At 46.9% G+C, this 25760-nt stretch overlaps 1 protein-coding gene across 1 annotated transcript in view; it reads right to left on the bottom strand.

Moving 5' to 3' along the window:
- LOC138566888 (trafficking protein particle complex subunit 6b-like) overlaps positions 1–25760 on the bottom strand; it is a 279670-nt gene that overhangs the window by 138019 nt on the left and 115891 nt on the right. The window contains exon 4 of the mRNA XM_069644613.1: positions 795–878. Within this exon, the coding sequence (XP_069500714.1) occupies positions 795–878 (84 nt within the window). The remainder of the gene's footprint in view (positions 1–794; positions 879–25760) is intronic.

Raw genomic sequence — 25760 nt, forward strand, 5'->3', positions numbered from 1 at the left:
GATTCGCAAGAGGATCATTTTCAAATCTCTATCACACAGATGTCTATCCAAAGTCGCCCCTCCCTACTTATCCCAAAAAATCACCACAGCCTCCTCCGCCAGACCAACCAAAGCAGCGTATGCCCACCGCATTATCCAACCGAAATTTAAGGAGCAAAAGCTGGAGGAACTAGCTTCCCAAAATTTGCTCCCAAGCAGTGGCACCTACTCCCGCCCCTCTCTGGCCTGAACAAGCTTACTGGACCTTCAGGAAAGCGCAAAAAACGTTGCTCTTCACCCAACTCTGTCCATCAATGTTCCTTCCGTAGCAAGGGTATTTCAACAAAAATGTTTGTTTACTCTGAACGACGCTGCTCACATGTGTAACTGGTTTATGTAACAGCGTCTTGATGCCCCAAGTGCTTAGCACACTTTATAAATGGAAAAATAAATAAAATAAGGATTTTTTTATTAAGTAGTTCATAGGAAACGTTTTGTTTAATACGGACTGACGGATTTTGTGCGAAAAATTGTTTAATATAGCAAAATGTTTTGGTTTAAACATTTTTTTTTTTTTAATTCAGCTTTGAAGGTGGTGGGGCTAAAAATTCCAGCACAGCTCTTATTCAACTTATGCTGAACTAAAAGGTCCACCGATTATCACAATGCATTTTTAAACCTCAATAGTGCTAACAACATGAAGTCTGATGCGGTCTCAAATGGTGGGACCTTTATTAGAAAATTGGTTGGAGTAGCATCCCCTTTATCAACGCAATACAAGAGGAAATCATCAATTGGCAAATTATCCTGTATACCTTTGGTGCCTCCTCAAGGTACTGCTTGCTGCTGGAGAGCTGAGTTAGAAGATGAAACCGGTTGTCCTGTAGCACATAGGTTCCCTAGAAAACAACAAGGATTATGTAGGCTCATGAAAACAAAGTGCTGCAAAGCAAGATTATACTTTTAGGCTTTATCACATACTTGTGGAATTAAGCCATTTCAATTGTAACATAAGCTACTGCTGCATGACAAAATGATCAAAGCATTAGTTTGGCAATCACAGCACTACTATTCTACATCAGCCTTAGAATACTTGGGAGCCATGGGGAAGAAAGGCATTACATAGGAAAAAGCAAAAGCACATGAAAGGCACCCTAGTGCCTGTTGTTTCTCCACTGAAACAACTTAATGTCTTAGAAAGCCACCTACCCCACCAACCCACCTCCTAACGAAGTCTAGAATTCAAGTCTAGCCACGCCCCTTCACAGTGCCAGGACCCGCCCCATCTAATGCCACCACGTTTTTTTTTGTTTACAGTCCTGAGGGATCCTGGTCCTGCCATTTCCAATTTACAAGCCCAAGACTGCACAAAAGGCCCACATGTCAAAAAATAAGCCTAGCTATATCAACGCCCAAAAACGCATTGGTGTTTTAAGTTTTTCAAATGCAACTGGCAGTGGGAAACGGTAAATACGTTTTTCAAGGCACAATCACTTTCAACTGCTGCAGTTTTGTTTCCCCAGTGCACATATCTGATCACACAATAGATTTTTTAAAAATGAGAAAATTGCTGTACGATCATCTTTAATGATTCACAACAGTGTTATCCTTCCTTTTGTAACTACAGGTCTCGTAGAATAACATGATGCTAAAAGTGTTCGCTTGCAGAGGTGCTGGAGTGACTTTCAACTAGTACACTGAGGGTTTCTAACATTTATGGTATGATGGGCTTTGACAACCTTCTAGTTAGGACAACTCTAGTTCTGAGACTATTATACAGAGTTGCCGACAATCAAAATATCTTGTTCTGTGTGCTCCTACATACATCCCTAGTCTGAGGCTTTGACACAGAGACCCTTCTCGTTTGATAGGCTGACACTGTGTAACAATGGATGTTCTGGCCTCCGATTTTAAATGACTCGGACTCTTACACCTTCATAGTGCAAGATTTTTGGACGCTGCAATCTTATTAGTCTGTAGGATTTCACTCAATGCCCCCTAGTCGTAGAGCTTTGCTTCTGGCGCCTCTGAAACGGAAGGGCTCTCATTCGGAAAACGTTCTCCTTTTCTGAAAGGTGCGGATACTGAGCACATGCTAGTCTGAGGCTCCAACACAAAGACATGGACCCCCCACCCCCTTCTTGGTCAGAGAGAGTGACTTGGAGACACACAATTCAAGTAAGTGGTTCAAACTCCCACAACATATTTTCTGAGGTGGCTGACATGGACATCCTCCTATGCTGATCTCCCTTACTCTCTACACCAATCAATGGTCTGTAAACGAGTAATAGTCTGATGGGCTCAGGCACAAAGACCCTCCTTATGATAGACAAAAAGACTGTAAGGCACGCACCTGAGAACTTCATCAAAGTGGTGAACAGCACTCTTACATGGCCAAGGGCTGCAGACTATCACACCCACCTAATTTGAGGTTGGTTGTCTCCGACACCCTGCCAACTAGCTGAAAACCGTATGTTTTAAGTGACACTGTCATTAGATTAGGAAAGTCATTGTGCTTTTTGTTTTCATCAAAAAAGGTTAATAAAAAAAGCATATACTTTGTTAAACATGTGTGAAGCTAGAGATTTGTGGATGTGTCTGTAATTTACATGCCTACTTTTAATGAGCACTGGAGATACGGTAGACATGATGCGATGGGGGAAGCACTTAGAAGGGCATCCACCACCCCCAAAGTTCCATCCGTGTCACACACCAAAATGTAAGTACACGCAGAGGCCCACACATTTTGAGCCCTAGTCTAAATCCACCAAAAACACAGCATCCACTTTTGGAGAAGATGTTTTGCATCCAGCGTGCAGTACATGTTTATACAAGCAGTTGGGAATGAGGCAAAACATGACACTGGAGTACCGATTTTGCCCACCCAGGACATGTTATCTTCCATATGGAGATTTCAGAAGCATTAACCAGTGAGTTATCGGTATTGTAAGTGAGCCTGAGCGTGTGTTGTGATCTGTTGGAAGGAGTTGCTGTAGTAAATCTCACAGGTCTTCTAGCGAATGTGCGATTTTAAATGTTTGTCTCAGTTGCGGCAGCCATTGGCTTGGGATGGAAGGAAGAGGGCAGCTTTCACATGCAGGGGCAAGCAATACAGATTGTGATAGGGGCTTCACTGCCATGAACAGGATTGTTTCTCCAATCAGAGCATCCCTCCATGTGGTCATCAATTCTTCCTGCCTACGGCTGAAGCACAATAGCCTTCCAGATAAAGATTTTAAGCAATGGGCCGTTGTCAAAAGTTGGCTAGCAAAAGGAATAACGACAGTTGGGGAGGCATTGTAAGCAACTATAGGCAAAGAAAGATGCATTCGAATATTATGTGGGATTCTGTGAAATTGTCAATTGTTTGACAACGTAAATTGGGAGTTTTGCTGCTTATTAATATTAAATCATGCTCCTCTTTCTGCGTGGCTATATATGCACTGGCATTTGTACTGAGATGTGTCAATAGCCCTAACTAAGGATCTAGTGAATAATGACTTGGAAAATTAGATTTGTTATACTTGAAGGGAAAGTATATCCAAATAGGAATTTATCAGGCAGACAGTTTTGGGATATGTGCCTAGTTATATAGGCCACACCTCTCCTAAGGAAACTGTTCCTACTTGTGGTTTTATATGCCAGATCTATTGTAAGGGAACAAAAAGGAGGAGACTGGCACACAGGTGGCATGGTTGATGGCATACACTTATTATACCAGAGATAAAAGAGAAAACCTACCTCTCCCTAACTCTAAGAGGGGTTTCACTACCTCTAAAATACTAAGGGTTCAGTCAGGATGTCCATGTAAATCAAGAGTCCACTATCCTGTGTAACATATCTATTTCTGTCCCTTACGCTTATAACTAAACTAATTAAGTAGAGGATCTTCTTGGTCCAGAAGAATGGCTCCCTTCTTCTGGACAACGGATCACAGTTCCCAGTCTTTGATGGGATCTTTAAATGAGGGAATGACTCTCTTTGCCAGTTTGTAATCCTTTTCCAAGGCACAAAACAAAGTTGTTGTTGTAGCTGGCGCCGTTCCACGAGACACTGCAGCCTCTGAAGCCACTCCTGGCTCAAACAGGCACTTTCCATGGCACTTCCTAAGTTCCCGGTTGAAATGTTGAAAGGCAGTAAGTTCCCAATTCAAACTCGAAAGGTAAAGTTCCAGTTCAAACATCAATATTCCTTATTGCCCTTAGTGGTTTCTTTAATATGGGGGATCCTAGAGAATGCCTCCCTTCTCCAGTTGTCTTACTCTCAGTAGTTTCACAATGCCAGGGGAATTATTCCCTTCCCCTGGCCTTTTCTCAGGCTTACTTGGCAGTTCACAAAACCAGAGGGCAATGTCTCCCTTCCTCTGGGCTCTTCTTGCACTTGGTTTCACAGTACCAGGGGTAATGACTCCCTTCCCTGGGCTTTTTATACACCATGTTTCACAGTTCACAGCACCAAGGGAAATGACTTTGTATATTCAGTATGGCAGACCTGGTTCACTCTCCTGCCCGGTACTGCCACGAAGAAGATGACTTACGTTGATCTTCTTTTGTGGGTGTGGGTCCCAGACTTTGTTTCTCATTGTTTTTCGTCTGGCAGACTTGGCTCACTCCTCTGCCAAGTACTGCCACAAGGAAGATGACTGGCAACGATCTTCCTTTTCGGTTGACGGTCCCAGACCCTGGTCTCTACATTTTCTTCTCTGCGATTATTAGTATCCTTTGATATATTATGGGGACTCTCCCTCTTTCATAGGACAAATGGGTTCCTAATTGAGGAAACCCACGTCCCCTGCACACTATTAACAAGGGCTGAGGCCCATATGTAGTTTTAAGGTACAAATAGTAACCTTATTGATTTTCACAAGAGTTATCAGTTTTAGTAATTTTGTTTGCTTTGCAATGACAGCAAATTTCTCTGAGATACCCCAATTAATGCTTCACAATTCATCTGTTTATCAAAAAACAGTCATTTATTCAAGTTTTAACAAAAAACATTCAAAATATGATCTGGCCCAACGCGTTTAGAGTATTTACTTTCACTCTTCATCAGGGGCAAAGTGTTCTGTATTCTTTATACAAAGTTTAATCACTAGAGAGAAAATACATTAAATTAATGATCCAATATTCATGATTCATTCAAATACATATAAGTACTCATATGTGCATATACAGCAAAACAGAGTTCTTAAATAACTAAGGAAAAGCACATTTTAATGTTTCTATGTACATTATTGCTTCATTCTTTAAACTCAGGATCAGTTTCATTGCTCAAAAAGGAAGAGACATTGTAGCAAGTGACTAATGCTAGGTGCCTATAAAGGTAAATGACAAACATATATTTTTATGAATAGAACATATTGAAAAAAACCTCAGAGGTTCCTATTGGTGGCAAGACTTAAATGGTGGCTGGACAAACATCTCTTTGAATTAATTCAACATGTCGGAAAATAGTGATCTGATGGACTCAGTGGTACCTATTATATGCAAAACCTATATAGTGGCTGGAAGAGCACTTACTTCTAAAGATATAGAAAAGAGGTTTCCACGGGTTGGAAGTTCCACTTCAAACTGGATGACAGAGTTGTGGAGGATCCTAATTCTTTCTAACCTATGATAAATGATAGAATTAAAGTGGTGCAATTTTAAATGGCCAGAGCGAGAGGGACTACTTGGTGGTAAGGAACTTACTTGTAAAAGTAATGAATAGCTCCACAGACGGGCATCTACTGCATCTCTGTTGGTTGGATGTCTCTCTCTGGAGGTGATAAAATATATAAAAAATATATAAATAGCAGAAAAAAGGTGAACATTGGCTGAGAAACACTCCATCCGCTTCCAAAAGGAAAACGGAAGCGGATTGAGTGTTTCCTGCTACAGCCATATCTGAGACCTTCCGGATTTCTGCACCTTTTGCTTGTAAGTAGGGCCGTTTAGCCTCTATCATTCTGTTCTGCCACATTGTGCCTCTCAGCCAATGTTCACCTTTTTTCTGATATTTATATATTTTTTATATATTTTTTCACCTCCAGAGAGAGACATCTTCTAACAGGACTATTTTCCAACATGTTGAATTCACGCACAGAGATGTTTGTCCAGCCACCATTTAAGTCTTGCCACCAATAGGAACCTCTGAGGTTTTTTTCCAATATGTTCTATTCATAAAAAGATATGTTTGTCATTTACCTTTATAGGCACCTAGCATTAGTCAGTTGCTACAATGTCTCTTCCTTTTTGAGCAATGAAACTGATCCTGAGTTTAAAGAATGAAGCAATGATGTACATAGAAACATTAAAATGTGCTTTTCCTTAGTTATTGAAGAACTCCGTTTTGCCTTATATGCACATATGAATACTAATATGTATTTGAATGAATCATGAATATTGGATCATTAATTTAATTTATTTTCTCTCTAGTGATTAAACTTTGTATAAAGAATACAGAACACTTTGCTCCTGATGAAGAGTGAAAGTAAATACTCGAAACGCGTTGGGCCAGATCATATTTTGAATGTTTTTTTCTTAAAATTTGAATAAATGACTTTTTTGATAAACAGATGAATTTTCAAGCTTAATAGGGGTATCTCAGAAAAATTTGCTGTCATTGAAAAGCAACCAAAAGTACTAAAACTGATAACTCTTGTGAAAATCAATAAGGTTACTATTTGTACCTTAAAACTACATACGTGCCTCGGCCCTTGTTGATAGTGTGCAGGGGACGCGGGTTTCCTCAATTAGGAAACCATTTGTCCTATGTATATTTCCCAGCTTAGATACTAAGGCTGAGCACGTCTCCCCTGCACCTCAAATAATATTTACCTTTCAAATTAATTACTCTGAGTTCTATTCTTCAACATACTTAAATACAAATGTGAAACAGGTGTGCATGGTGGTTAACAATTTTCCGACTCTCCCTCTTTCCCCTGCATTTGGAAACGTCTATTTGGTTCCCCTCCTGTTGCCTCTGCGACCCTTTTGCGCTCCCACCAACCTTTCTGGTAACCCCTGTGCCTTCGGGGTTGGACCCGGCATCTCCTGGTCAGTGTCGGGATCACCTCTCTCTGTGTTCGGGTATTGCACAGCTTTCCTGGCTCACTGGCGTGCTACGGCGGCTCTGCAGTGGTTGGTCCTTTGCAAGCGGTGAGTCTTCCTTCAACCGCCCTGTCAGACTCGCCTGAAACTTTGCTCTGTCCGTTTCTCGCCTGGTTTGTCCCTGTAGGACCGTGTTTGGATGCCTTTCTCTCCACGTCCAGGTCATCAGCCTCTTCTTCCTGCACCGAATCGCTGTCTCATTATCGGTTCCTCCAGGGAAGGATTGACAATTGGGGAAGTCCTTCCTTTGTCTTTATTCGGAAGGGCCACTGACAACTAGAATGCTCATTCATGTTCCCTCAAGTGCCCTTCAGTGTGCCGCACCGCCTCATCATCATCATCATCATCCCAATACATCGCAAAGAAGTCCTTGTTAGATTATCCCTACCCTTCCTCGTCTCAGTGAATGTTGGAAATTCATTATTACAGACATACATAGAGGTGGGTGATATAGAAATGTGGTTCATACAGTAGGAGGATGTATAAATTGCTAGGTGGAGTGTGTTATACAGCATTCTTCCTTAAATGGTCGTCCTTGCCCCCAGAAGGGGAGTCTCTCCTTATGAGATCCTCCCGCTGTGTACCACCCCCTCAGGGAGAAGTGGAGACATCTATGGATTCATCACACCATCAATTCTTAGACTACACCCTTCAACTAAGATGCACTCCCAAATGAGGGGAACCTTCCTCGATAATTCACCCCACTTAAAGCACTGGCTGGACAAAACAGGTGTTCCTTTTTTGTGTTTTGTGGAACGATCCAGTCTGTCAAGGCATCTGTTCCATTTGCCTCTGTGGTGGTGGGTCTATCGGTTCAATTTGAAAATACCTAATTTTAAAGGTCTCAAGAGAAAAAGACCGATTTACAATGCCCGCTTTTCTTTTCATCATGGAGGGTTAGCAACTCCCAGCCACCTCCCTCCTGACTCCCCACCCTCTCCTGTGCAGGATTTCCACCCAAGGCCCCTCCCCCACCCAAACCAAAACACATACATACACACAACACAATGCACCCACACACTTACCCGTTCTCCTTGTCCTGCGCTTGTGGGTCCCGGCGTGCCCGTCAGCCCCTACGCTGGGCCGTAACAGTTCCATTTGGAAAGACTGCTCCTTGCGCTCATGGAGCAATCTTTCTAAATAGATTGTTTATTGAAAAGATGTTTTTTAAAAGATCTTTTCACTTAGAACGGGGTCTATCCATTCTCTTTTTCTTCAGTCACAAAGAGGTTCCTGTTTATATATGATATGATATTTATAAATGCGCTCAATACGCAGAGGTTGCTAAGCGTGGTCCCGGGGATCGAACCTGCATTGCTCCGTGTCATCTTGCTTCCAAGGCGAGCACGTTGCCCCTGACCTATCCTCCTGAGAAAGGGATCCATTCCCCTGACCTCTATAGTGGTTGGCGGGTGCCACTATTTTGGCTGTTCATTCTTTCCCTTTCTTTTTTGGACTCAGGGGGTGATTGGTTGATTGCTTGGTATTTTGTTTTCACTTTCTTACTGTGAGCCTTTCCCTTTCTTCTACCTAGAGGGGATATGGTAATGGAAGTACACAGGTGCATGTGGGCGTCTTTACATAAAATACACTGTGTGCTTTGCTGTTTGGAAAGAGCGAGGAGTGTGGCGACTTCCTGAATGAATACAGTATGGTGAGTAAGTGATGTATATGTGGAATGCACTATTCCACCAGCCACAGTTGGAGACAGGTATGCCATGCAAAAAAAGTTGCTGGTCGATTGTCTTTACATACCTGACATGACAATGCATTACTTACCGTAAAAGCATTTCTGATGGTTGTATCTGCTTAGATTCACATGCTGTGCATAGGTCCGACATCCAGTGGTCACTGCGGAGTATTGCATTTTGTTTTTCGTAGTCGAAAAAGGGGTCGTCGACAAGGCGTGCCTGTAACACTATCCCTATAGTGACGTGCGTTGTACCCACAATCCCTCACGCGTCGAGGTCCCTCTGTTTGTATTTTTCTGCCCTGAGGGAGCCTTCTAGACGTGAGTGAGTACAGAAAAGAGAGAAATATAGAAAAGGATGTCTATGTTCCTTCCATCCGAGCGGGGAGGAAGGGTGGGCGCATGTGAATCTAAGCAGATACAACCATCAGAAATGCTTTTACGGTAAGTAATGCATTGTCTTCTGATGTTTGTTAATCTGCTTAGAATCACATGCTGTGCATAGACTAGCGAGCAGTACCCGGAGTTGGCGGTGGGTTATGAGAAGGAACAGTAGAGAAAAGATGTCTTAATACTGCCTGTCCCACCTGGGAGTCAGATCTAGAGTGTGCATCTAGACAGTAGTGTTTTGTAAAGGTGTGCACAGAACTCCAGGTAGCCGCTTTGCAGATGGACTCAAGGGGAACATTTGCAATGAACGCTATGGAAGCCCCAGTGCCTTGAGTGGAATGTGCTCTTGGCTTGAAGGGTAGTTCTCTCTTAGCAAGAGTGTAACAGAGAGTGATGCATTGAACAATCCATCTAGATATAGTGGACTTTGAAACTGCATCTCCTTCTCTCCCTGCTGCCACAGAGACAAAGAACTGATTAGTCTTTCTCAGTGGTCTGGTTCTTTCCATGTAGAACATGACAGCTCTGCGTACATCTAGTGTATGCAGACTTTTTTCTCCCAAGCTGAAAGGGTTTTGAAAGAACGTTGGTAGTTCTATTGACTGGTTTACATGAAATTTCGAGATGAATTTTGGTGCAAACCTTGGGTGTGTGCGTAGAACCACCTTATCCTTGTGAACTGTTACGAAGGGGTCTAGTACAGAAAGAGCCTGTAGTTCACTTACTCTCCTAATAGAGGTGATAGCTATTAGGAAAGCAGTCTTAAGAGTGAGGTCATTAAGAGTTGCCTTGTGCATGGGTTCGAAAGGAGGGCCCATGAGTCTAGAAAGTACCACATTTAAGTCCCATCCGGGAGCTGGGTTAGCTATCGGAGGGTGTATTCTCTTTACCCCCTCCATGAAGGCCTTGATAACTGGTATCTTCCACCACGGCACTTTAAGTTGGGAAGTGGTGTATGCAGAAAGTGCCGCTAGGTGGACTTTAATGGAATTGAACACTAGACCTGAATCCAGTAAATGGGTCAAGTACAGAACAATGTTAGTGGGAGAGCAGTCAACCGGGTTGATGCTCTTACCTCTACACCAGATGACAAATCTTTTCCACTTGCTAGAATAGCAGTGGCGAGTATTAGGTTTTCTGGCTTCCCTGAGGATGTCCATACATCTCTGCAGGAGTTGTAAATGTCCAAATTCTATGATCTGAGGAGCCAGGCTGCTAAGTTCATGGTCTGAGGGCATGGATGCAGTGTCCTGCCCTTGTCCTGTGACAGCATGTTGTACGGGCAGGGAAGTTTCACTGGGGGAGCTAGGGACATCTCCATCAAGTGAGCGAACCATCGCTGCCGGGCCCACATTGGGGCCACTAGTATCATCGTAACCTGCTCCTGGTGCATCTTGTGCACCACTTTGTTGAGAAGGGGAGTCGGGGGAAAGGCGTAAACAAATTTCCCTGACCATTGAATCGACAGACCGTTCCCCTTGGACTGGTTCTGGGGGTACCTGGAGGCGTAACTTTGGCATTGTGAGTTCTCCAGAGTTGCGAACAGGTCTATTTCCGGGAATCCCCATTGCGTGAAGACGTCTAAGACGATGTCTTCGTGCAATTGCCATTCGTACTCTCTGCTGAGTTTGTCTGCTAGCAGATTAAGTTCCCCTGGTACATGTTGTGATAGTAGCAACATGTTGTGTTTGAGAGCCCACTTCCATATATTCTGGGACAGCTTGGACAGTCCTGGAGAGTGAGTGCCCCCTTGCTTGTTGAGGTAGTACATGGCTGTGGTGCTGTCTGTGAGGACCATCACTGTCTTTCCTTGTAAGTGTTCCTGAAAGGCTTTCAGTGCTTTGAACACCGCTAGTAGTTCCAGCAGGTTTATATGCTTGGATGCTAAGCTCGGAGTCCACACTCCGTAAGCAGTCTGATGGGATAGGTGAGCCCCCCATCCTGTATGGGATGCGTCTGTGGTTAGAGTGGCTTCCACTGCGGGTGTGGCAAAAGTTTTCCCTAATAACAGGTTTTCTTTTGTCCACCACCGTAGCGAGAGAACCAAGGTCTGCGAGACCACCACTAGATCGTCCCATTGTCCGCTGGCCTGACACCACTGGCTGTAGAGCCACTCTTGCATAGGGCGCATGCGCAGGCGCGCGTGAGGTACCAAATAAATACATGACGCCATCATCCCTAGCAAGCGCATTGCTTTGCGTACCGTCACCTCTCGACCTGCCACATAATGGGGGATCTGAAACAGCATGTTTTGGACCCTCTCGTTGGAGGGGAAGACGAGGCCGTCCTTTGTTCGAATTAGAGCCCCTAGGAATTGTTTGATTTGGCTGGGGTCTAAGCTGGACTTCTTTTCGTTGATGGAGAAGCTCAGTTGGGACAAAAGGTCTACGGTCTTTTGGGTATTGGAGAAGCATGTTTCGTAAGAATCCCCTGTTATGAGCCAGTCGTCGAGGTAAGGGTATACCGGGATGGATAACCTGCGCAGGTGGGCCGCTGCCACTGCCAGTACTTTCGTGAATACCCTTGGTGCAGATGCTATCCCGAAGGGTAGTACTCTGAACTAGTAGTGTTTGTTCTCTATCTTGAACCTGAGGTATTTTCTGTGTGCTGGCAACATTAAAATATGAAAGTATGCATCTTTCATGTCTAGTGTTGTCATGTAATCCCCCTGTGATAACAGTGGGATTACTTCCTGCAAGGTCACCATACGAAACTTTTGGGGTTTGACAAACTTGTTCGCTGGGCGCAGATCTAATACAGGGCGCATGGTTAAGTCCTTTTTGGGTACAAGGAAGTACACTGAATAAATACCTTCTGTTACCTGAGATAGGAGGACAGCCTCTATAGCTTCTTTTTTCAGTAGCTCTTCTACTTCTTGAAGAAGAATAGTGAGGTGTTCCGGTGTCATGCGTCGGTTCCGTGGGGGTCTGTACTTCGGGGAACCGTTGAATTCGATGCAGTATCCGTGGGCTATGGTGGATAATACCCAGCGGTCTGACGATATTCCCTCCCATGCTGAAAGGAACGATGTTAGCCGGCCCCCGACCGGTGATGCATGGGAGGGGACCCGAATCTTCGGGTCATTTGTTGGTATTGGGCGTGGAACCTTTGGGGCTGGAGCCGCGACCTCTTCCTTTGCCACGGCGTTGGCCTCTTTGACTGAACTGGGTGTTGTTACCCTGGTTAGAGGGCCAGTTGGTAGCAGAGTAAAATTGCTGTTGGTTTTGCTGCTGGCGTTGGCCACGAAAGGAGCGTCTATTGCCATAGCTGCGTCTGTTAGGGGGCCTAGAAATTTGGTCAAGAGTCTTGATGGTATCAAACTCATTCTTCGCATGTTCTAGGGCCTCATCAACTGCTTTCCCAAACAGATGTGTTTGTTCTATGGGCTTATTTATCAGGGAAGCCTGGGTTTCCGGCTTAAATCCCGAATTGCGCAGCCAGACATGGCGTTTGAGAAGTATTCCCTGAACCAGGGAACGGCCAGCCGTCTCTGCGGCATCTAAGGAGTTCTTTACGATGCCCTGGTTTACAAGAGTTCCCTCTGAGATTATAGCTAACAGGCATGAACGCAGGGGTTCTGGTGCGTCCTCTGCTTCGCTGCGCAGCTTGCTCCACTGTGCATCTGCGTAGCTAGCTAGTAGGGAATTGTTATTTGCAATCCTAGTTGAGAAGGCGGCGGAGGTCGTGATTCTCTTCCCAAGTGCATAGAGCTTCTTGCCCTCTTTGTCAGGTGGTGCCTCACTAGTGGATAGTGGTACCCCCGCTCTTTTTCTTGTATTAGTAACTACGAGGGAGTCCGGAATAGAATGTCCTCTGATGTACAAAGGGTCAGAGGACGAAGGGCTGAAGAGCTTTTCTATCTGAGGGTTGACCCCTCTGACTAAGGCCGAATTGGAAAGGGAAGGAGTTATTCTTCTCTTTATAGAAGCCAGGAGCGGAATAGACTGACTAACAGGGGCTTTTTCTTTAATAACTTTCTCTACAAAGTCTATGTCAGGAAGAGTCTCCCCTGTGTCTATTTCAAAACGCGCTGCTGCCTTGCGCAATAGTGCATTAAGTGAAGGTTGGTCATCTATGGGAGAGGTGTTTCCAATAGGTGAATCCTTGGGAGGAGAAGGGTGAAAGACATCAGGGTCTGAGTGCACTGATGGGGATTGCCAAGGCTGCACTGATGGGGATTGCCAGGGCTGCGAGGTAGCTGTATCTTCTTCAAAAGCTCCTGCACTAGTGTAAGGATCTTCTTCAAACCCCTCTTCCTCATGTTCTTCCTCTCCACCCAAACACTCCTCATCTTCCTGGAGGTATTGCTCCTCTTCAGTGAGGTCATATGCGTCTGTAGAAGGGGGAAACAGTCTAGGAATCTTGACCCTAGGGTCATCCTGGGGCCATTCTCTTGGTCTTTTGGGTGTGGGTGGGTTTTGGCTTCCCAAAAACCTTTCCATTTTCTCCATACAAGAATGGAGTCTTTCAAGGGTCTCATGAGGGACCCCTGAATAGTCTAGAGGGGGGAAATCAGTGTCTTCACCTTCAAAACGCTTAGAACGCTCCCACAACGTCGAAGAAAGGTTTCCGTCGCCCTCTGAAAAGCCCTCCGGTAGTTCAGAAGTGCCCTTAGATGAAGGGGGCAGTTCCTGGCTACTCTTGCGCTTTTTCGGCATTTCCATAGCTTTTTGTGCGGTATTCGACGTTTGTTTCGTCGTCCGCTTACGTTTGTCTTCGGAAACAATTCTCGCCAGGCTCTCGACAACGAGTTTGTCAGTAGAGGGCTCTGGTGTCGACGTTGCCTGCGTTACGCGTTGTTCATCGACGGCCGCTCTATGGAGCGTTACGTCGGATGATTTTGAGGTAGCGCCCGTGTTTGATGAAAGCCCAATCGCTGGTCGCGGCTGCGTTTGCGGGTGGGGCTTGAGACCCTTACGGTCTGAGGTAGACGCCGGAGTGCCCTGCGTCCCCTTCGGCGCGGATGGACCCTTCGTCTTCGACGAAGAAGAGCCGTGGGTTGTGTGCTTAGGCCTATGGGGTCTATGTGCGTCCTTGTCGCTGGGGTGTTCATCCCCATAAGCAGGGCGTGAGCCGAGCCCGCCGGGGACGGACGTCGAGGAGCGCGAGCGCTCCTTCTGGGGGTTAATGACTTCCGTAACGGACGTCGAGTTATCACCCTCCTCGTCACTTTCTGTAACAGCGGCGGCGGGTGAGGAAACTGACTTCGACATAGCGTAGTGCGCCCACCTCTTAACTTTCCGTTCTTTAAGAGTTCTTGGTTTCAAGAGCTTACAGGCCGCGCAGCTGTCCTCCTTATGATCGAGGGGCAAGCAACGATTACATAGCTTGTGTTTGTCCTTCCAGGTGTATTTGCCCCTACAGCGTGGGCAAAACTTAAAAGGTGTCCTCTCCATAGCTGAGGCAATAATAACTGGTGATAACAACCCCAAGGGAAAGATAGGGGAGAAAGAAAGACATTCTCAAAGAGAAGATAAAAGTTCGAACCCCCACTCTCCCTACTGTATGTTGGCCGGCAAGGCCAGGCCACGTGTTCGGCAGCGCCGAAGGATCTCCTCCGTCTCTTCCCCTCCGTCGAAAACTTGCTCGGCGGAGAAACAGCTTCACAGCTAACGTCGAGGGGAGGGATCTTTAACAATATAATAAGTATAATTAAGGACCGAGGTCCGTAGTAAGTATTTGCAATGTCTCTCTAGGAGCTCCGCGTAAGGCGACCAGAAGCTGGGCGGAAAAAAACAATCTGAGGGACCTCGACGCGTGAGGGATTGTGGGTACAACGCACGTCACTATAGGGATAGTGTTACAGACACGCCTTGTCGACGTCCCCTTTTTCGACTACGAAAAACAAAATGCAATACTCCGCAGTGACCACTGGATGTCGGACCTATGCACAGCATGTGATTCTAAGCAGATTAACAAACATCAGAAAACTATTTATGAATAGAGAATAACCATGTTGTATGAAGGAAGACAACCTTCTTCATATAGCGCCCTTCAATAAACACAACACAGATTAAATTAACCTGTGTCTGGTGATGGAATCGCAGGTTCTATTTCTACTTTGCATTCGTATATCTGTACTTTGAATTTTTCCTGTAATTGAAAGGTTACATGTACAAGATTGTAAAGAAAAGAAAGATTTGAAGTGGTATATACACCGGACAAGAGGAAGCTTGAACGCCAAACTTATCAAATGCAAATTGCAATGACTACTAAGCAGATTCTATCAATGAGATTGCGTAACATGAGCCACACTATACCCTTCATTAATACCCATACATATTCAATGCCCCCACATCAAAGAGCAGAAAGCAACATCAAACATGTCCAATTATTGAACATAGATTGCAAATGCATCTCTTTGGTTTACAGATACATATTTAAAAAGAGAGACAGCCTTCAGTTTATGGCATTTTCTGACATACTGACTGGAGACAGTGAAGCGAAAGCGTGTGACGTCTTTAGTGAATATGTGCATACTAGCAGCCTCAGCTTGTGTCTGGATTCGTAGGCAAAATCCTACATAAAACAAAGCAAGAATTGTGCAGTGTGTGCATTATCGATGCACATTTTTATTGTCCTCTACACAGCAGAGAAAGGAAAGGCAGCCAGCAGAGTAGCTGAAAACACTTTAGCTTTATCAGAGTTTCAGGCTGCCCCCATGGTGAGAGTGGTCCATTTCTTCTCCTTTTGCTCCTTTGTTTCAGACATCACTCAGCCCACCAAGAATACCAAAAGAGGGAAAACCTATTGATTAGGGTAGAGGTCAATGGTTGTCGGAAGACCTCAGAACCACTAGTACATGAAGTTATTTAAAGAAATAAGGAATGGAGCAATGTTTCTCGTGCCCTAGTAGTTGATAGTAAATGATGTATATGAATAAATGTCCTTATTATAATGTGTAAGTTATTATAAATTACAAACAGCAAAAACAAGTCATGGCCACAGACTATCCCAATGGACGTACATAATGCAACTCAAAGTACAGCGCTACTTAAACGATGCCAGCCCAAACGCTGGCTACTCAAACCTGGTACAATGCTCTGCTGCTCTCGAGCTAGGTCAGGTCAGCGCTTTAAACAATACAATTTAAATAAAATAACAAAGACACCACTGAAAGACAGAAGAAGTGATGAATTACAGAAAATTATAGAATACCTAAAAATGCTCACAAATTATAAACAAAAATTCAAAACAATTCACAGTGTTTTCTTCAATTGCTAAAACATCCAGTATCAATTAAACAAAAAAAACTGAAAAGACAAAAAGCCCAACATGTTTCAATCGAAACATGGGATTTTCTTCAGGGGCAGTGCAAATGTACACAGGTTATATATCTACGGCCTGATTCACAGAACGTTTTCCTATGGCATTGCGCCATTATAAAACACTTCCATGAATCAGCCCCATAGTGTTTATGTTGAAATACAAGTGTATAAAGGCAATGTAGAGACTTGACATGTTGAACAATTATCACTCAGTGTTAGTATAAGAAAGTGAGAAGATCCATTCAAAATTTAGTTCGGAGCTTGAATCTTGTTCACATATTAGATTCAATGGTTCACCACTAAGGACTGTATTGAAGATTTCATATGGGTCTAAAAATACAAAGATGGAAGATTAAAAACAAGTCTTTTTTTGTTCAACATACTAAGGAGTATTCACATCGTGATGGTGTTATCTTTACAACCTGCTCACCTCAGTTGTGTTCTAGTCTTATTTTAATGATGGTGTTGTATTAGTACATTAGTCATCTCATCAGCAGATATGGACCTGAACAATGAACAGGCACATTTAATGCTAGACAGAAGGGACACGGCTGGGGGCACTTATTATGTGACTGCACTAATGATAAAATACTACCAAGGATTTTAAGGGCGTAACAATCTTGCCTCCGAGTATACTCTTCCATATTTCACATTGGGTTTACTTTGGTGAGAAACATGTAGAGATGGCACTATTAACCATGCCAATTTAATCCTTCTATAAAAACACATTATTTATTGTGTAGTGTAAATGACTGCTAGGATAGAGTTACTCTGCTTGCCTGCACACGATCAGTAAAATACTGAAAAGGTGCACTCTGATCATTTGGGTGAAAATGCTGAAACTCAGCGAGTAACTAAAGTTCCATACTTGTATCCATACCGAATTGTAAACACTAGACCGTTAATACATGTGAGGTGCTGGCAACGTGGGGGCTTCCGTATCGGAAGGCACATTATTTGTTATATAGTGTCAATGACCACAAGGAAAATTACTCTACTTCACTGCACACAATCAGTATAATGCTGAGAGTGCACTTCAGGTATCTCTGAAGAACGCCTAAACTCTGCGTGTAGCTAAAGCCAATTTTTCTGTCCATGCTTCATTGTAAAGACAACATTGTTCCTACCCATTGCGTGCTAGCTACATAGAGCCTCCGTTTATTGTGGCAGACCGTCTAGGTTTAGCATGGCGTTGCGCAATTATCAGTGTATAATAAAGGTTGTATGAATCTCGTTCAAATATCTATGAATTTACAGCTTTTTGAACTAATGTAAAAAAAGAACAACTAGGTTTGCTAAAGTAATAATCAACGCTCTGTTCAGATTGGTAACGTGTTACAAAACAGCGAATGGAGGATCATTACGCATTAAACAATATAGTTTAACATTTCATATTTCCAGAAATAATATATTTATCATCTGAACTGACATTTGTATCGATTTTATGAACAGTTATGCATTAGAAAACCTGTTTCACTAGCACAATAATTTCAGTTCAATTTGCTGACAACCATAACATTAGTGTTCAAATGAACAAATTGCAACAAATTAGATGCTTATCTTCTACACTTACGAGGAAAGTGGGTACAAAAATACTAAATCCTCATTTGGTCCATAAATATATGACTGTTTTAAAAATTAAACGCTGTTCAAGTTTTAACCTTTCTTTGACATGTTTGTCTCTTTTCAAAGTTGTAAGGAATGTCCAATGAAGATCAGTGTCACTATGTCCATGTTTAATGAAATGCTGAACCATAGGGGCAGTAAGCAATTGGTTACAGATACAACTCCGGTTTTCCTCCATGTGAGTTTTTACCTTCCTCATTGTCATGCCAATATACTTTAGAGAGCATGGAGACAGGTAATCAAATGGACCACTTATTTTGTGGTGCAATTCATCAAGGGGATTTGCTTCCAAGGGGAATCTAAACAAATGTCTATTTTTTGCTTTGTCTAGCTAGCTTGCAAAGGGTACAGTGGTTAAATGGCGAGTGCCCAAAAGAAGGGGCTACAGCCCATAGTTCCGTCAGAGTTGGTACATTATATTGTTTTTCTTTGGAAAGATCAGCTTGTACTAACTTGTATTTCAGACTTGCACTACGTTTTAAAGCAAATAGGAGGATTAAGATTGGATGGACCTGGAGGACTACGCATGCGCGAGCCGCGCATGAAGAACTAATCGCTTCAGCTCCCGGTGGCCGCGATAAAATATCCTGCATTTACTCCGCTCTGGGAATTCGCCCGACCTCCCGAAGCAGCACAGCAGTGGCGGACCCATCCAGGCACTGCCTGCTACAGCCTCGAACATAATCGGACCGGGGAGCGCGAGAGACGTCCCTGTGTCTGCCGGCGCAAGACTCGCCGCCATTGCTGGGCGGTTGACGGCAGCTCCTTCGCCCCTCCCCCCATGGGCTGCGGCGGCCACTGAGGCCCTCGGGGAACGAGCGAGCCGAAGACGCCTGCTCGCGGCATCGCTCCGGCTCCTCCTGACTGCCGCCCGAGGCCCCTCCATCCTGCTGAGTTGCCTGCTTGAGGCGGCTGTCGAGTGCCCGAACCGCGGACACGGCCGCTGCCGACGCTCGGCGTTGAAGCTTCGGCGACCCTGGACACCGGCACTGCACGGGACACCTGGACATTGACAGCGGGGGATATCTACGCTGTGCTACCTGACCCAGCGGCACAAACGGAGGCGAGCAGCCCCCCCCTCTCCCCCCATCTGCGGGACTGCGACGCCTGGGGTTGAGCCGCGACAAGAAAACCGGCAACGCGGTGTTGCGCTCCCCCATCAGCATCAACGAGGTAAGGGCAAACCCCCCCTTCCCTCCCCCAGCCGGCGGACGACGGGATACTGACCCGCATTAAGGAGACGCCTCACCCCCGCCTAAAAGTGAACTCAGAGGTCCACCTGTGGGGGGCACGGAGCTGAGGGGACTGGGGACGCTCTCCTCCCCCATCACCACTTGCACCCAGAACTGGTGACAACACCTGCAGCCCCTCCACAAACGATCTGGGGCCCAGAGAACAGGCAACAAGTTGGCAACTGTGGGCAGTGACCCAGGGAGGGACGGAGACCCCCGATGTAAGGACCACAACTTCACAAGCATAAGGAGCTGGGTGGATACTCCACTGGGGGGAGACTGCCCTGTGTGAGACCACGCATTGGGGCAAACCCCGAAATTCACCGGACCAACCCTGACCAGGGACCCTTGGAACCGCCAACGACAAGGGAACTACCCCACAATTAACACAATTAACAGCCGCCAGGGGCAGCACAAGGTGGCGCGCACAGCGGAGAGCCGCGGCTACCGCCTTCCACACGCCACTCATGAAAAGAACATAATACGGACCCTGGGTGGGCGTATATGCGGATGCCATCTCTGTGGGCCCACGACCCTCCAATAGACACAACGGGCCAACCATAGCAGGGGTCTGCTCCCAGCGGCCAAGCAATCCCGCCGGCACTCCTGAACAGGGACACAATAGTGAAAGACCGTCGCCCGACTAACCCACCCCAATTCAGACTTCACAACAACCCCCTGGGGGGCACCAATACGAGCCATCCGGATTTGCCGCCTCACACAAATACCCGACTCCGCCATGGGCAAAGATAAGGCTAAGAGGCAAACCCTACAAAGCAAAATGGACCTCTATACCGTGGAAGCCCCCCCCGCCTGGAAATGCAAACCCCAGCGGAAGCGGATAGCGGGGAAGCAGCTCAGGACCCCCAACTCTCCCTGAGGGACTTAATGAAGGCAATTGGGGACTCGAGAACATTGCTGGAACTCAAAATTGGCGGAGTCTGCACGGAAGTATCTCTCCTGCGTCAGGATCTCCGCAATCTATCGTCCAGGGTAGGAGAAGCGCAGCAAAGAGTGTCAGACACAGAAGATAACGTCCGCCAGTTGGAACAACAACTCGCCATAATTGCCCAGAAGGTTAACCAACTAGATTACCGAGCTGAAGACAGTGAGGGCAGGGCACGACGCAATAACCTCAGGATTCTTGGGATCCCGGAGAAAGAGGAGGGCCCCAGTGTCAAACTCTTCCTAGAAGACTGGCTGACCCACATCTTTGCCCCCAAGAAACTGTCGAAATTCTTCTCTATCGAAAGAGCACATAGGGTACCCACTGGGCGACCTACCCCAGGAGCCCCCCCCAGAACTATAATTGCACGCCTCCTGAACTACCGAGACCGAGACGCCATCCTCCAGATGGCACGGGCCTCCGGCCCAATCACATACAACGGCCATAAAGTAGGGCTCTATCCGGACTACACTAAAGAGGTCCAGCGGGCCCGCCAGTCGTTTGACTCGGTTAAGAAAAAGCTTCACTCTCTATCAATTAAGTTCGCCCTCTTCTTCCCGGCGTTGCTCAAGGTCCACCACGAGGGAACGACGCACCTATTCCACAACCCCAAAGAAGCATGGGACTGGCTCGAAACACAGATCCTTAATGGGCCGGCGGCCCGACGCTCGCCCTCTGGGCCGCCCGCTCGGAAACCCGGGCCCGGGCAGGACTCGCCGTCTCCTACTCCGATGGGCCCCGAAACAGAAGCACCAAGGCGCCCCTCCAGGAATACCACTGAGAACGGATGAGGCCTGGGCATCACAGTACTGAGGTCACCAAGAGACACCATGGAAACTACACCACCGCGGCCACCACCACCTTGACACCGCAGTTTCAAGCACAGTCAGGGCGACTCCACTGGAGCTACCGCCCTAGGTCGGGTCATTCCGACGAAGTTTAAGTTCACCAAGTTATAAGTTCGATGTTTGGGCGACAGGTGCTCCCAGTTGGAAGGGAAGTGCAGGGTGGGGGGAGTTTTGGGGATTTGAAGAAGCGAAATAACGAGAAAAGAAAGCTGGAAACCGACGAAAGCAGGCAGGTCAGACAAACACTACCTTGGGCCAGGATCAGGGACGCAGGTATCTCCCAGTCTTCAGGCACTCCGGTGCGAGGCGGCCGCTGGGGGTCCCCCCCGCCCCAAGAAGAAAACGACATACGCCCCCGGGGGAAAATGCAACGGCCACTAATCCTCTCAGATACCCCAACAAATAGACTCACGCTGACAGGATGAGCTCCAACAAAGTGACGATACTGTCCTGGAACGTCAATGGCCTCGGCTCCAGCATAAAGCGAAGACTTGTGCTCCAGTACCTAAACCGACACTCGCCAGACATTGCCCTCTTAAATGAAACGCATCTGACAGGCACAAACACCATCTTTTTCAAAAGATCCAACTACTCGAAGGTCTACCACGCCGGATTCACGAAAGGGGCTAGGGGCACAATGATACTCGTCCACAAGAGAGTTCCTCTCCAGGTTAGGAAGATCAGGACGGACCCCCGGGGCCGCTATGTGCTGATGCTGGCGGACATCTGGGGTGAGAGATGGGGCCTGGCAGCGCTCTATGCCCCCCCCCACGCTGACGAAGGAACTGCTCGCCGAATTACAGAACTTACTTCTGGAGGAGGAGGCGGATGTGTGGGTGCTCGGAGGGGACTTTAACGAAGTAATGGACATCACAATCGACAGAACCTATAGGAGAGCTGGAACACATCCCACCTTTACGCCGCTCACCACGTTCGCGGAAACCTCAGGAATGGTGGACACCTGGCGCACACTCCATGGCGACGAGGCAGGGTTCTCCTTCTATTCAGGGGCCCACAAATCATTCTCCAGGATCGACTACGCCTTCATCCCCCGCAACATAACCCACAGGCTCCTCGATGCTGTATTTCTCGCAAGAGGGATTTCGGACCACTCCCCGCTTCTTTTAACCCTCAAGAACTCTTCCTGCCGCCCGGACCGTAATTGGCACCTAAATACATACCATCCCTGTCTTCCTGAAATTGCAGAAGAGCTAGAGAAGAAGACAGCGGAATATTTCTAACTCAATGAGGGCTCGGTGGACTGCCCGATTTCGATCTGGGAGGCATACAAAACAGTCCTACGAGGGGAGGTTATCTCCACGGTCTCTGCCTACCAACGACGCCAAGTCCAGAAGGTCAGGGATGCAGAAACACGCGTCCTGGAGTGTGAGCGACAAACCCTTATACAGAACACCCAAGAAGCAAAGGAGGCGATGCTCACGGCGCAAGACGCCCTCAGTAACCTGTCCCTAGACAATGCACGAACTGCTCACCAGTTAGTCCGAAGCCAAATATATGAAAGGGGCGACAAAGCTAACAAGACACTGGCCTGGTTGGAGAGACGCGTGCAGAGCAGGGGACACGTTAGGGCAATCAGATCTCCGGGTGGGACATTATTGACGGAAGATTTAGATATCGTCGAGGCATTCGCCACCTATTACAAAAATCTTTACACCCCACCCACGGGGAACCCATCAGTTGAACCCTCCCGATACCTCGACCACATCGAGATCCCGACACTCCCGCAGCACCAATCGGACCTCCTGAATGCTGACATTACTGACACCGAGGTGCAAGATGCACTGGCACAACTCCAGCCCGGGAAAACTCTGGGCCCTAATGGGTTCCCAACAGAAACGTGGAAGTGCCTTGGTAGCATGCTACCCACCCACATGCACGGCATGTTTCTACGCAGCAGGGAACTAGGAGCACTTCCCCCAGACCTCAGGAAGGCATGCATAGTGGTCATACATAAGCCTGGGAAACCCCCGGAGGAATGCGCCTCCTATCGCCCGATATCCTTGGTTAATGGCAAAGCGAAGGTCCTCGCCAAAACACTCGCCAACAGACTACTGCAAGTGATTGAGACCCTAATCCACCCGGACCAATGTGCTTTTATGCCCAATAAGTCAACCCGGATGAACTTGCGCAGGGTCCAATTGGCGCTATCCAGGGCAAAGGAGATACCGGCCCCACTCGCCCTCCTGGCGGTGGACTTCGAAAAGGCGTTTGACTCGGTGGGGTGGGATGCCTTGTGGGAGATCATGGCCAGGATGAACTTGGGGCAGACATTTATATCCTGGGTAAAACTGTTATATGCATCCCCGGAGGCCACGGTGAGGGTGAACGGCATGTCCTCCAAACCATTCCCCCTGGGTCGGGGCACGAGACAGGGGTGCCCGCTGTCTCCACTCCTCTTCCTCCTGGCCATCGAGCCACTAGCGATTGAGCTTAGAGCTAACACCAATTGGAACGGTTTCGTCTGGCCGGGAGGGGGCGAAGATCGCCTTTCGCTCTATGCGGACGACCTGCTCATATACCTTAGTAACCCAAGTATCTCGTGCCCGGTGGTCTCCCGCATACCCAGGGAATATCAGTCCTTTGCAGGCCTAAAGGTTAATGAGGCCAAAACCATTTTCTTCCCGATTCAGGGTGGCGAGCCTGCGATCCCGGTGACCTGCCCATATCACGTCTCTATCAGGGAATTCAAATACCTGGGTATACGGCTCGACCCGACGCTCGATGGGTTCCCCCGACTTAATATACAACCAGTAATAGAGCGGTTCATTAGAGACATCCCCCACTGGCAATCTCTCCCCCTGTCGCTAATGGGCCGGGCCGCACTATTCAAAATGATGACCCTTCCCAGACTGTTGTATGTCCTCCAGAACGCCCCATTCCCCATCCACCGAGAAACCTTCGCACTCATCGACAAGAATCTGCGCACACTGCTATCGGGAGGGAAACAATCCAGGATTGCCCTTGACACGCTCCAGAGATCGGTGTGGGAGGGAGGCATCAGGTTACCTTGCATACGCACCTATTACTTGGCCACACAGATAGGAGTAGTGAATGACTGGATGCACGCAGACCCCACACAACCGTATAGAGCTGGAGACCATGTCCCCACTAACACCGCTCCAAGTCCTCTACGCCACCCGCGACCAACTCCCGGTGCTGCCCAAAATGTCCCACCACATCCGGCGAGCCTGGCGGGCCGCACACAAGCTAATCGGCTGGGAAGGCCAGCCAACACTGTCGCAACCCATATGGCACAATGCGCTCCTCCCGGAACTGGTAAAAATGGGCTCCTTCGGTCACTGGCTGACCAAAGGAATACACACATTAGCACAAGTAATACAGGAGGGCCGCCTCTTGAGCTTTGAGTCCATGCGCGAACAATTCGACCTGGCACCCATGGACCGGTTTCGGCATGCGCAACTGTCCCACGCAATCCGCGCCCAATTCGCCGACACGACGGTCCTACCCCCTTGCTCTCCCATCGAGACCAATATTCTCCCGCAGTACATCTCTTCTAGGGTCACTTCCACCCTCTATCAGGCCCTTAGCTCATTCGGGGCTCCACAACTCGACGGACTAAAGGCAAAGTGGGAAAGGGACCTGGGCCCCCTGGAACCTGAAGATTTAATGTCCCCCAGAGAAATTGGGATAGAATCCAGGCTTAGACTAATACAGTTGGGGATCCTACATCATTCATATCACTCACGCACTGCAATGGCCAGATGGGGTGGAATAGAAGACGAGACATGTGTCCGATGCAAAACGGAACCCGCCGCCTTCTACCATATGATATGGGACTGTCAGGTGATACAGGCCTTCTGGGTGGAATGTGTTAACACAATCTCAGCCGCTCTGGGGACACCAATTCCCAGGGACCCCAAGATGGTACTATTGGGCATTGGGGGGGGGAGTAGACCTGTCCAAATATGAGAAAATGTTCTTGGCAACTACGTTGGGGGCGGGCAAAAGACTTATAGCGGCCAATTGGGGATCGGACGAACCATTGAGCCTGAATCGATGGAGTAATGAGCTGGACAGATGCGCAACCTTAGAGCGCCGAATCTATAATGCAAGGGGCTGCCCCCGCAAATTCGGAAAAATATGGGGTAAATGGCTAGATGCTCAATAAGCTCTGTGGGTGGGGGTGCACCGGTAGTGATGCTTGCCTTGTTTGCCTGCCTGGTCCTATTGTTGTCTTTTGGTCCTCGGCCCCACGGGCCCTGTTGATATGGACGATTGCCTTCAACCTGTATACTGCTGATTCATGTCTTATTCTTATACGTCTCTTATGTTCTGTTGTTTAAATTCAATAAACAGAGTTATTAAAAAAAAAAAAAAAAAGATTGGATGGACCTCTCTAGAATTTTCCAATGTTTTGAGATGTGATTCTTAATTTTAGTTTGTTAGGGAGAATTGTCAGTTTAGTGCTAAATTCCTCCCACCTTAGAGACCCCCAACTTTTGCTGAACATTTGGACTTTGTACTTTTAATTCTATGCGTTTTCTGTGTTTCTTTTGACTTTGGAGTCTGACAACTCCATAGGCATCAACTTTACATTGTGACACACAGCACCTTCAGTGAAGTGGCACAGGGAAGTCTCTTAGATTTCCCAAAGTTTTAAATACCTTCTCTTGGTGAAACTACTGTTTCCAAGAGCAGTGAAGTGAAA

Source organism: Ambystoma mexicanum, chromosome 2p (assembly GCF_040938575.1).
Source record: "Ambystoma mexicanum isolate Mex_15411 chromosome 2p, UKY_AmexF1_1, whole genome shotgun sequence".
NCBI classification, from domain to species: domain Eukaryota; kingdom Metazoa; phylum Chordata; class Amphibia; order Caudata; family Ambystomatidae; genus Ambystoma; species Ambystoma mexicanum.